The sequence below is a fragment of the Myotis davidii genome, unplaced genomic scaffold (assembly GCF_000327345.1).
Source record: "Myotis davidii unplaced genomic scaffold, ASM32734v1 scaffold345, whole genome shotgun sequence".
NCBI lineage: Eukaryota > Metazoa > Chordata > Mammalia > Chiroptera > Vespertilionidae > Myotis > Myotis davidii.
Genome location: NW_006296540.1, coordinates 162,958 through 176,617, shown reverse-complemented (window position 1 = coordinate 176,617; position 13,660 = coordinate 162,958). Strand labels below are relative to the sequence as shown.

Here is a 13,660-nt window from a genome sequence, read left to right as displayed (position 1 = left end):
CTGCTCCGCGCGTCTTGCCCACTCTCGCCCGAGGTCTCCGGGACGTGGCCTGAAACCTGGTCGCCGCCGGAGAGCGCCGCCGGCATCCTTTCCTGCGGAGAGCGTGCTCTATTTTGGTGTCTGTCACCTTTAATTTTTTAAGCATTAAGTCCTGCCCCAAACTGAGCCTTTAAAAACATTGGGGGAGCTTCGGAGTCTTTGGTCGTGTCACGTTCATTCATTCGCGTAATCACCAGGACGGCCTGTTGGGGTTACTCCCATTGTTTGCATAATTTAAGAAAAAGGAGGCCACACTGACTTAGGTGACTCGGCCAGAGTCTTCCTGCCTTCAGTTGCAGTGCGGGGTCTTGAACCCAATCATCTGAGTCTGGTATTAAGTTTGTGATTACAATGTGTCAGGTGCCATTTGATCTGAACAAAATCTTGCAAGATTAGTATCTTTCTTATTGTAGAGCAATAATACATAGGATTTCAAAAACCCATTTTCATATGCATAAGGGAGGGAGCAGGGGAAACTCTTCCTCTTAGTAGGTTTTCAAATGTAAGCCTGGAAGGAATCATGTAAACAGAAAATACCGCTTGATAAACGGCACAGTAATTGTTTCAGGCGTCGATCATCAGTGGATGCTAAACGGAATGGGCAGAAGTTGGATGAGCAGCATGAAACTTACACAGCCTCAACTATCCCTCTGCCAGATACTTAGACATGAAAAGTAGTAACTCCAGTGGAGAAATCTGGTAGGGAGATACCACCTGAACCACCTGATCAAAATGCACATCGCCAGGAGGACGACAGCTTAACTTCATTGACCGCCTGATGGGGTGCACCGGGCAGGCCGCACTATCACTTCCGTGGTGGTCTTGGCAAAAATGCATACCCTCATGCTAACCGCAGGAGGAGATTAAACAGATCCAGATTGAGGGACATTCTACAAAATAGCTGGCTGGCCAGTGTTTTTTCAAAAATGTCAAGATTTTGAGAAGAAAAACAGGTTGAGGAGCCGTCCCAGATTAGAGGAGTTGAAGGAGACACGACAGCCTCCGCAGCCATGAGAATGCCAAGCACCTGCGTCCTGACATCCGTTGGCATGGACGCTTCCGCTGGGCTCTCCTTGCCAACGATGGAGCCTTGCCAATAACTGAGCACAGCAGGCCTGTTCCTGAGAAAGGAGGCACGCTCAGAGGGCTGGCTGGACCTTCCTTAGACTGCGTGGCCGTTTCGGAGCATCTACCCAGCTGCCCTCTCTCCTTCACTCAGTGTCAGATTTGCATGGAAGTCTGACGTTTTCCCAGCTTTCACCAGCTTTCTCCCCATTTTTTTCTGACACAGGCATTTCTAATAAAAACCTTTGTGGGCTTAATCCCACCTTGGTATCTGCAGAGTACCACAACAATCAAATGCAGTGTATTTTCCTTGGATTGCGTCCTGGTCCAGAAAATGAACATTAGTGGAATAATAGGTGAAATTTGAAGGTTTTAGCTTTTTCTATAGATTAGTTAAAAGTATCGTGCCAGTGCTAATTTCCTGGTTTTGATTATTGTACTGTAGTTACATAATATGTTAACATTTAAGGAAGTTGGGGAAAGAGTATACAGGAATTCTAAGCCTGAAATTATTTCCAAATACGCTTAAAAGAATTTTTTTAAGTCATATACAAGAGAAAACAGTTGTTCTGTCACACCGAAGTAAAAATAAACAAATGTATGTTTGCTTTTCTATAATCCTCTAACAATTGAAATGGTGAATACTCAAAATTCTTGGAAATGACAGTGATGGGAATGGGGAAGTATCAGAATGACCTGAGAAGGGTTTTCAAATTACAAAAACATAGGTTCTTACATTCTTTCAATTTCTCTCTAGCAGACTCCCCCAAATAGGAGCATGTTAAACTAGGGAGGAGAGTGAGAATACTGAGTATAAACAGTACTACTAGACATAGAGAACTGGAAATCTAAACAATTAACTCATCCAAACAACAGAATTGTTCCAAAGGGATTTTTGAAAATGATTATTTATTTAGAAATCACCCCATTGTAGTTGTTGAAGAATTGTTTACTGCTCAGGGGTTGGTAGGTGATCAAGTTGTGTATAACAGATTGGAAGTTGAATCCAGGGACCAGGAGCTCTTGCAGTTATAGCAGTAATTGTGAAAACATTTATTCTGTGCTGGTACATCTTTTTAAGTCTTTGGGTTTTTTTGCCTTTAAGCAAAGTAAATTGGAAATCCCAATTAGGAATAAGTCACGTCCCAGGTATGCTAGGTAAACAATAATCTGCTGTAGATGGAGAACATTTTTTTCAAGTACTTCTGATTATCCTCCATTCTTCCCATCTATCTGAGAACCATTGATTTAAGTGCTGCATTAATGATTGATGCTTGTAAATAATTTGGACTTTGTTTACCCAAATTATGTTATTTGCATGTACACAGCCCTCAATTGTCAAATATACTTTTTAAAAATTATCTTTGCTGCCCTATTTTAATAGACATTTTTCCATTTTAAACATGCAGAACCTTTATATTTAGAGAACACAGACATGAAAAGAAAGGTAGTGAATGCTGGCAAGATGAGATTGAGTCCTAATGAGGAAGCCTTCATTTTAAAAGAAGATTATGAGAGAAGACGAAAGCTACGATTGCTACAAGTAAGATTTATTTGGAACAAAGTTTCAAATTCTGTATCTTCCCCCAATTATTAGTATTTTTTACATTAAAGTGTTCTAAGTAAAATGTTGCATTTAAAAACCTTTTCTTGGCTGTACAAAAGCCTCGATTCTTGCATACTAACTAGTTTTGGAACATTTGAAAAATAGACCAAAATAGTAAATATATTGAAGAAGAGTTTGAGGATAGGAGTGAGTTGACTCAATAATTATTGGAAGATAGTTTTTAAATATTTTTTAAGTGATGTTTAACTGATAAAGATTAGGGTGACTTTGAAGACTTAATGAAAAGATCATTAGCTGCTGAAACAAATTTATTATGAAGTTGCAGATTTTTCTTTTCTAGAAGTCTTTAGAGTAAGTTAAGTCTTTGTAAACCATATTCTAGGTGCCATTCTGCTTAAAATTGGGATGATGTACCTTAGATAGGGAGTTCTCATCTTGCTGTGTCTATATTCATCTGGACTATACATTTTATTGAATCATGTTTAACCATTTTAGCCTCTTAAATTAGGTTATTAGAATGGTAATGGCAGTACCATTAGTATTAGGGCTTGAGGGATATTATAGCTAATCATTTAGGAAACTTTAGGAGATGTCTTGAAATTTTAGGGTATTTTTCCCTATATCACTTGGATTTTTTTTTTCTTTGCTTTACATAGAGCTTATCTAACGAATATTCAGGAGAATTGATAGATCTAAAGAAAATTAATTTAAGTTTCTGTTTCCAAATAGCTTTTAAAAAAGATTTAAGTACCCTTTTTTATATCTCTGCTAAATATTAATTCTTCAGGTTCGAGAGCAAGAAAGGGATATCGCTTTACAGAGAAGAGAAGATATAAAACAAAGGAGAATTCGGCAATTTAATCATTTGGCAGAGGCACTGAGGGCAGAATGGGAAGAATCACAGACTCAGAAAATAAACAACTTGGAAAGACTGTATTTGGCAAGTTTAAGAAGTATGGGAGAGGGACACCAACAGGCCAAAGAAAATGTAAGTGAACACTGGTATGACTGCCTGTCTGTGGTAGTAATTATGGGTAAAAGCAAATTATACTTGTTAAATGTTTGTCTGATAAAAAAATGTTTTCATATATAGAATTTGTTTTGGGCAGTCTGAACTTTTTAAATTTAATGTCATTTAAGAATGCTGCTAGGTTCATTTCCTAGTAAGAGTCATGTCAAGTAACATCTACCTTCCTGTAATGTTTAATTTGTGTGTGTGTGTTAATCCTCACCTGAGGATAGTTTTCCATTGGTTTTTCTTTATAACATATTTTTATTGACTTCAAAGAGGGAGGGAGAGCTAGAAACATCAATGATGAGAGAGAATCATTGATTGGCTGCCTCATTCACATCCCCTACTGGGGATTGAGCCCGCAACCCGGGTATGTGCCCCTAATCAGAATCGAACCCAGGACCCTTCAGTCCACAGGCCGACGCTCTATCCACTGAGCCAAGCCAACTAGGGCTCTATTGATTTTTAGAGAGAATGGAAGGGACGGAGAGAGACAATGCGAGAAACATCCATGTGAGAGAGACGCACCTAATTGCCTCCCACAGGAGCCCTGACCAGGGCTGGTGATCTAGCCTGCAACTGAGGTACATGCCCTTGACCAGAATCAAACTGGGACCCTTCAGTCCTTGAGCTGATACTCTATCCTCAGACCAAACCGGCTAGGGCATCATCCTGTAATGTTTCATTCTCTTCCAGTCTTTAACTGTCTGGGTAAAAAAAAAAAAAATAGTGACTTTCTTAATCAGAAGTTGTTGTTTTTGAGCATTTTTGGACAGACTCAGTGGGTTGAATTCATATTTCTTATTTCATTATCATTCCTCATATCTCTAATATATATATAGTTGAATGTACAAACACTTGGATTTCATTCACACAGTGTAAAAATTTTTTGATGTCTTTCAAAGAGGCAAAGTAGAACTTAACTCAGTATTTCAGACTGCCCCATAAACCTTATATTGTTTTTTATTTTGATTTATGATTGGAAAATATGGGCATACCTTGGAGAGACTGCAAGTTTTGTCCCAGACCACCACAATGAAGTGAATCACGTGAATTGTTTGGTTTCCTGGTGCTTATAAATGTTATATTTACACTATACTGTAGTCTAATAAGTATACAATCGCATTATGTCTAAAAACCAATGTACATACCTTGACTAAAAAGTACTTTAATGCTAAAAAATGCTAACTATCATCTGAGCCTATTGGAAAAATGGACTTGCTCAAAGTAGGTTGCCACAGACCTTTAATTTGTAAAAATCTACACTATCAAGTGCAATAAAGTGAAGCACAGTAAAACAACATATGCCTGTTCTAGATTGCAGTCCCGGAGACAGCCACACAAAACAAGGCAAGTCTTCAATCTCAAACCAATAGTGAGGAAAAGAAATATCTTTAAAGAATGTGACAATAAATAATTTCCATGGTCCCTGGTTTTAGTCTGGATTTTTAGTAATGACATTAAGTTCTGATACCAGATTTTTGTAGCTTCATTTATTTGTGCTTTAGTGCAGTGTTTCCTAAACTTCAGTCATTCATTTTCATGACTTTTGTTCTGACTTGGGAAGCAACCAAAGATTGTACTGTAATGCTACCTTCTAACCCTGAATTACATGATTTAACATCTTATATCTATTTTTAGGAACCTGATTTGAATGCTCTGGCACAGAGGGCAGCAGAAAGAAAAAGAAAAGCTGAACTGAGGCATAAAGAGGCCCTGAAAGTACAGAAAAACCAAAAAGAAATGTCAATTAAACGAAAAACCTGGTAAAGTAATAGTTTTTATCATATTCTCCACTGAAGCGGATATGGTTAGAAGTAGATGCTGCATTGGATATTGTTTAAGCAGCTATTAAAAAAAAATCACAGTATATCCACTGGGTTGTTAATTTGGTTTTTAAAAATAATGCGGTGCGGGGAGGGGATGTGCTTAGGTAGGTAAACATAGTAACAAAGACTTCAGCAACAATTGCTAAATTATGTAGAAATGTGTGGCTAGTTCAACACACGTGTCAACCAAAATCTCTCTGCCTCTGATGTGAAGAAAAAAAAAAATCAGTGCGATTAAGAACATTAATAGGTTATAAACTCTTTGGAAGTCATTAGTATTTTTGCAGATTATAAAAATGAGAGAGCCTGTTATTAGTCAGCAATAGTCATTTTATATAGTAGCCCATTTTTATCAATATTTCTCTTTTTTGCCCTAGCTGGTTTGGCTCAGTGGATAGAGCGTCGGCCTGCGGACTGAGGAGTCCCAGGTTCGATTCCAGTCAAGGGCATGTACCTTGGTTGCGGGCACATCCTCAGTGGGGAGTGTGCAGGAGGCAGCTGATTGATGTTTCTGTCTCATCCGATGTTTCTAACTCTCTATCCCTCTCCCTTCCTCTCTGTAAAAAATCAATAAAATATTTTTTAAAAATATATTTCTCTCTTTTTTTAACCCTAAACTAAAGAACATTAGATGTTCATTGGACTAGACCCCACTGTAGAGCTTTATGTCCTTAGATATATCTCTTAAACTTGGTAAACAATTTCTTAATACCTGCTGTGTATAGACTGTTTATTAAATAACACACTGAGCTTGTGGGATCAGATGGGAGGATTTCTTGAGATCCTGTGGCTTTTATATTTTTAATCTTCAGGGATGTACTATAATATTGTCTGAGAAGTAATTTATGCCATCTTTTCTTTTTTAAGGCACATCAAAGCCCGAAAGGAAGCACTGCTTGCGGAAAAAGAGAGGTCTGCCAAAATTACAAGCCTGCCACCTCCTCCTCCAAGTCTTTTTGAGGTGAATTACTTTGAGTGTTAAGAAAAACTAGGTTATAATAATTCTTTACTTTAATTCTATAATAATTCTTTATAGAATTCAGTGCAGGTCAAAATATTTGCTATAACTTTTTTTTTAATTTATTGATTTTTAAGGAGAGAGAGAGAAACATGGATTTGTTGTTCCATCTGTTTATGCATTTATTGGTTGATTCTTGTATTTCCGTTGATTGGGGATCGAACCCACAACCTTGGCATATCCTGACAGTGATCTGACCAACTGAGCTACCCGGCCAGGGCCTAACTTAATTTTAATTGTACAAATAACACATGCATATATCTAGAGTAAATAGTATGTATCTCTACTGTACTCGGACTTTTTTTTTTAGCACAATACTAATACTGTTCTGAATATAATCTAAAATAAAGTGTGTGACCCAGCCAGTGTGGCTCAGTGATTGATTGTCGACCTATGAACCAAGAGGTGGTTTCATTCCTGGTCACAGCACATGCCTGGATTTCGGGCTCAGTCCCCAGTAAGGAGGCATGCAGGAGGCAGCCAATCAATGATTCTCGTCATTGATGTTTCCATCTCTCTCTCCCTCTCCCTTCCTCTCTGAAATCAATGAAGATATCTTAAAACACAGTCTGTGTTCAGTTTTTCCCAGTTATCTAAAAATATTTTTGGTTATTTGAAAACCTGTAGATGTTTTTTATCTTTAAAAATGCCCTTTATTTATTTTTGAAAAATGATTATTTGCTCTGTAGACTTTTCCATATTTAGGATTTGGCCATTGTAGATAGTTACAGTATTATAAGATAGAGATTAGTTCATATAAGTTCATAAGTTTATATAAGATTATGCAAAATATCATTTTGAACAATTTTACTAAGAGTGGAAATTAAAAGGTATCAGTTCTCTTGTTTACATTAGTTTTTGGTGGTTATTGGGATGGCTATTTGGATGATTATCAAAATTACAGTTATTTTTACCTAAGAAGTTAATTAGAAAAGGAAAAACACAAATACAAAAATGTCTAATTTAGTTGTTTATTCACATATATTTTATGTATGCATGATCAATATAAGTACCCAGTACTCACCTCTTAAGCCTTTAATGTTGTCAGCCTTCCTGCTTTTATGTTGAGCCATCTGCCATGTAACATTTGATCCAACAAGATTCAAATGGAAGAGTCAGATTTCAGTCTCTCCCTCAGTACCATGTTAAAAGACAGGTGGTATTTTATCCGTGATCCTGTGATTTATCGTTGTCATAATTCCTAATGTTCCAGGCAAACCAAAGTAAAAAATTTACAAAAAGCACGAAAAACTGTATGATTTAGCAAATATGAATTATATGTTGGATGTAGACTCCCCCCGCAACTTTTTTTTATGAAAATTTTCAAAATAACAGAGAAGTTAGAAGAATACAATGAATAGCTGTTTGCGTTATGTATAGATTTCAAATAGTTGTGCATATGTATATACATTTGAATGTAAATTGTAGAAATGACATTTCACCCTAAATACTTCCGCATGCTTCTTGTAAGAATAAGGATGTTTTCTTATGCGATCACAGTAACACCTTAGGAAAATTAACATTAATTCCTTAAATCCATTTAATATTTAGTCAGTAATCAGAATTTTCCAACTGCCCCTAAATTGTCTTGTCTTATACCTTTTTCTTTTTTAATTGATCTCAGAGAGAGAGAGATAGGAACATCAGTGATGAGAGAGAATCATTGATCGGCTGCCTTCTGCATGCCCCCTACTGGGGATTGAGCCCACAACCCGGGCATGTGCCCTTGACCAGAATCGAACCTGGGACCCTTCAGTCCGCAGACTGGTGCTCTATCTACTAAGCCAAACCAGCTAGGACTTTTTTTTCCCCCAACCCAGCATCCAAGCCAAAGTTCACCTATTGAACTTCTGCTTGTTTCATTTCTTTGGGTTTTCTTTTTTTTTTTTTTTTTTTTACAGAGAGGAAGGGAGAGGGATAGAGAGTTAGAAACATCAACGAGAGAGTAACATCGATCAGCTGCCTCCTGCACACCCCCCACTGGGGATGTGCCCGCAACCCAGGTACATGCCCTTGACCGGAATCGAACCTGGGACCCTTCAGTCCGCAGGCCGACGCTCTATCCACTGAGCCAAACCGGTTTCGGCTGGTTTTTCTTAATGTAAACAATACCTCCCCCAAGTCTTTTATTTCAGACTTTTTTAAGGGACTGGTTTGAAGAGACTAGACTAGTTTCTCATGTTCTGTATTTATCTGGCTTGGTTATGGTCATGTCTACAAGAGATACCCATCATAAAGGTTTATTTTTCTCTTTAACTAGAGGGCCGGTGCATGTGCACGGAGCATGGGGGTGGCGGGGGCGGGGGGAAGTCCCTCAGCCCGGCCTGCACCCTCTCCCAGTCCCTAGCACTGCTGCGGAGGCGGGAGAGGCTCCCACCACTGCCGCTGACCTTGCCAGCTGTGAGCCTGGCTTCTGGCTGAGCACACTGACCACCAGGGGGCAGCTCCTGTGTTGAGTGTCTGCCCCCTGGTGGTCAGTGTGCATCATAGTGACCGGTCATTCTGCCATTCGGTCAATTTGCATATTAGCCTTTTATTATATAGGATTACCAATATAGGTTATGAGCATGAACTGCTATAACCAAATAATCAAACTTAGAATCAATAATAGTAGAACAGCTTATTATATGCTTCCTGATGTGATGCATTAAACTATACAGCATCACCTCTTTAATACTCTTTTCTAAATATAATCTAGCTTTTAATTCTAATTCCAGTTTAATGGAAACATAGGGCATGATCCCATGTGAAAAAAATAAGAATAACTGATGAAAATACAAAATAAATTTATTTGTATCGGATCTAGCTTTAAATGAAAATTAATGCTTTTAATCTAACAATCTATTTCCCATGTTCCATTTTTTTCAGAACATTGAAGTAAAGAGAATTTCTAATGTGAAAACCAATAGTTCTACCTACCATCATCTTTACGCTTTCGTGAATAGAGAGACAGACACAGAACAGGTGATTGACTTAATGTTTGTTCGTTTTCCTCATTTTATTACTTCTCTATTCATTGAACTGAGTTATATCTAGCTTCTTATAAGTTGTTTCCAGATGTCAAAATTTGAATAATTCAACTAACCATCATAGAGTAATAATGTTTTTAAAGATCTTTCAAATATGTTTTGAATTATCATGTCATATTTAATATGAATGAGGTGTGTTTTTTGGGGTTTTTTTGGTTTTTTTTAAAATATATTTTATTGATTCTCCACAGAGAGGAAGGGAGAGAGAGTTAGAAACATCCATGAGAGAGAAACATCGATCAGTTGCCTCCTGCACATCTCCCACTGGGGATGTGCCTGCAACCCAGGTATATGCCCCTGACCAGAATCGAAACCGGGACCCTCCAGTCCGCAGGCTGACGCTCTATCCACTGAGCCAAACCGGTTTCAGCAGAATGAGGTTTAATATGAATGAAAGGAGTTAGCTATTTGGATGGTTATATTTTAAAATAGCAAATCTTAAAACTTTTTTAATCAAAATAATATATGCTCTTTGTGAAAATTTTGGAATTATACATGCCAGCTTAAATGATAGGAAAAATACCCATGGTTTCATCACCAAAAGGAAACGTAGTTAATCCATTAATGAATTCATTATAGTCTCTCTATATAAACATATACACTTTTAAAAACATGATATTTAACAAGTACTTAATATTAAATCCTAGAATTTATTTAACTATTTTTCTATTGTTCCATTTCTTCTGTAAATAATGCAAGCATAATATTTCTTCATCAGCTTTTTGCAAATAAACTACTTTATTTGTTCAGTCAACTTTTTTAACATGTAAGAGCTTCTAGTATGTGGTGTTTGAATATCCTGATAACTTAATTCTAAACTCTTATGTGGCACAAAATTTGTCTTTGGCTGAAGAATGATGAAAGTGGCCTGCTATCTTCCTGCTGGAGCCAGTAATTCTCTGAATTATGTTTTGCTACATTTATTTTCTATATACACAACTCAACTAAATTCTTAAACTACTGATGCTCTTCATGATATTTTTTCTTTTGTCATTGACAGTTGCATAGTTTAAAAATGGATTTTTCATTCTAGAAATATTTTTTTGTGTTGTAGCCATTATATTGGTTACTGTGAGACCCAGGAATGTCTGCAGACAAGTAAAACAGAAAAGTTAAATCCATCAATTTAAAAATTTCTCTAAATGACTGATGTACAAGATGCAGAAGTGGCATATTTTATATTTATTTTATGCACTGCAGATTACAATTCATGAAAAAAAAATTTTAGAAACGTTTTCTAAAATGAGTTTTTGCTTGGGATTCAGTTTTTATAAATTTCACACATCTTTGAGTTCAGCTACTGAGTGGAATCTGAATAATTATTTCAACCAGATTTTTGTTTACATTTTTAATTGCACTGACACAAATCTATAAAGGATTATATCCCTAAAGCATTCTTATAAAATCATTTTTTGATGTTTAGGCAGTAAGAATAAAACCAGGTACCCGCCCTGGCCGGTGTGTTCAGTAGTTAGAGCCATGGCCTGTGCACCAAAGGGTCTCTGGTTCAATTCCTGGTCAAGGCATGTACCTGGGTTGCAGGTTTGACCTGGCCCTGGTCAGCGCGGGTGCAGGAGGCAGCCAATCGATGTGTCTCTCCCACGTTGATGTCTCTCTCTCTCTTTCTTCCTTCCTCCCTCTGTACACCCCTCCCTCCCACTCTCTTTATTTATTTTTAAAAATATATTTTTATTGATTTCAGAGAAAAAGGGAGTGGGGGAGAGAGACAGAAACATCAACGATGAGAGAGCATGATTGATCAGCTGCCTCCTACATGCCCCCCATCAGGGATCAAGCCCGCAACTCGGACATATACACTTGGCTGGGATCGAACTTGGGACCCTTCAGTTCACAGGCGGAGGCCCCATCCACTGAGCCAAACGGGCCAGGGCATCTCCCACTCTCTTTAAAAGTCAGTGGAGCCGGTCAAGGCATGTACCTGGGTTGCAGGTTTGACCTGGCCCTGGTCAGCGCGGGTGCAGGAGGCAGCCAATCGATGTGTCTCTCCCACGTTGATGTCTCTCTCTCTCTTTCTTCCTTCCTCCCTCTGTACACCCCTCCCTCCCACTCTCTTTATTTATTTTTAAAAATATATTTTTATTGATTTCAGAGAAAAAGGGAGTGGGGGAGAGAGACAGAAACATCAACGATGAGAGAGCATGATTGATCAGCTGCCTCCTACATGCCCCCCATCAGGGATCAAGCCCGCAACCCGGACATATACACTTGGCTGGGATCGAACTTGGGACCCTTCAGTTCACAGGCCGAGGCCCCATCCACTGAGCCAAACGGGCCAGGGCATCTCCCACTCTCTTTAAAAGTCAGTGGAGCCGTGACCGCTTTGGCTCAGTGGATAGAGTGTCGGCCTGCGTACTGATTCGGCCCAGGTTCAATTCTGGTCAAGGCCATGTACCTTGGTTGCAGGCACATCACCAGTGGTAGGTGTGCGGGAGGTGGCTGATCGATGTTTCTCTCTCATTAATGTTTCTAGCTCTCTATCCCTCTCCCTTCCTCTCTGTAAAAAATCAAAAAGATATATTTTTTAAAAAGTCAATGGAAAAAATATCCTCTGGTGAGGATTAACAAACAAACAAACAAAAAGTTGGGGTTACCTAATTTTTCTCTAACTTTATTTTCTTTATATCCTTTATATTTCTCATTGTGTCTGGACTTAACATGTTAATCATGAATGTTGTATATTTTAAAGTTTCCCTCCCTTAAAATTTTCGTTTATCAAAATTGACATTTTGCTTTTAATTTACCCTTAAATGGTATGAAGAATTTCAAAACAACTTTTTTTCTTAAACCTCATGGCCTAAATGGAATGAAATACTGTTCTGTAAAGGTTATTTTGTATAATGTTATGCATGTTAATGCACTATAATTTTACAGCAAATATAATTTTGATTTAATAGAATCTTTCTTGTTTTGTCTGGTGTGTTTAGATTTGCATAAATATTTATTGGCTCAAAACGTATATATAATATTTTTGCCCTAGCTGGTTTGGCTCAGTGGATAGAGCATTGGCCTGTGGACTGAAGGGCCCCCCATTCAGTTCGGGGAAGGGCACGTCCCTCCCTTGCAGGCTCCCGGCCCTGGTCAGGGGCATGCCAGCGGCAATCAATCGATTTGTCTCTCTCACATTCTTGTTTCTCTCTGTCTCTCCCTCTCCCTTTCACTCTCTCTAAAAATCAATGGAAAAATATTCTTGGGTGAGGATTATTAAAAAAAAGTTATATCATACTTTTTTAATTAACTTATTTAAAATATATATATTTTTTTTAATTAAATCTTTATTGTTCAGATTATTACCTTTGTTCCTCTTTTTTCCCCCCATAACTCCCTTCCTCCCAGTTCCCGCCCCACCCTCTGCCCTCACTCCCCACCCACTGTCCTCATCCATAGGTGCACGTTTTGTCCAGTCTCTTCCCGCATCCCCCACACCCCTTGCCCCCCCCAAGAATAGTCAGTCCATTCCCTTTCTATGTCCCTGATTCTATTATGATCACCAGATTATTTGTTCACTTGATTCTTAAATTCACTTGTTGATAGATGCATGCTTGTTGTTCATAATTTGTATCTTTACCTTTTTCTTCTTCCTCTTCTTAAAGGATACCTTTCAGCATTTCGTATAATACTGGTTTGGTGGTGATGAACTCCTTTAGCTATTTCTTATCTGTGAAGCTCTTTATCTGACCTTCAATTCTGAATGATAGCTTTGCTGGGTAAAGTAATCTTGGTTGTAGGTTCTTGCTATTCATCTCTTTGAATATTTCTTGCCACTCCCTTCTGACCTGCATGGTTTCTGTTGAGAAATCAGCTAACACTAGTATGGGTACTCCCCTGTAGGTACCTGTTTTTCTCTTGCTGCTTTTAAGATTCTCTCTTTGTCTTTCGCCCTTGGCATTTTAATTATGATGTGTCTTGGTGTGGTCCTCTTTGGATTCCTTTTGTTTGGGGTTCTCTGTGCTTCCTGGACTTATAAGTCTACTTCTTTCACCAGGTAGGGGAAGGTTTCTGTCATTATTTCTTCAAATAGGTTTTCAATATCTTGCTCTCTCTCTTCTTCTGGCTCCCCCATAATTCGGATATTGGTACACC

General features: G+C 38.2%; 1 protein-coding gene across 3 annotated transcripts in view; it reads left to right on the top strand.

Moving 5' to 3' along the window:
* CEP295 (centrosomal protein 295kDa) overlaps nucleotides 1-13,660 on the top strand; it is a 69,242-nt gene that overhangs the window by 3,966 nt on the left and 51,616 nt on the right. For 2 of the 3 annotated variants that reach the window (XM_015569262.1, XM_015569260.1), the window contains exons 2-6: nucleotides 2,514-2,647; nucleotides 3,459-3,659; nucleotides 5,325-5,449; nucleotides 6,380-6,473; nucleotides 9,399-9,494. In XM_015569262.1, coding sequence (XP_015424748.1) covers nucleotides 2,540-2,647; nucleotides 3,459-3,659; nucleotides 5,325-5,449; nucleotides 6,380-6,473; nucleotides 9,399-9,494 — 624 coding nt within the window. In that variant the 5' untranslated portion in view covers nucleotides 2,514-2,539. Of the gene's footprint in view, nucleotides 1-157; nucleotides 739-2,513; nucleotides 2,648-3,458; nucleotides 3,660-5,324; nucleotides 5,450-6,379; nucleotides 6,474-9,398; nucleotides 9,495-13,660 lie in introns of those variants that run through there. The other variant, XM_015569261.1, reaches the window with a different exon arrangement.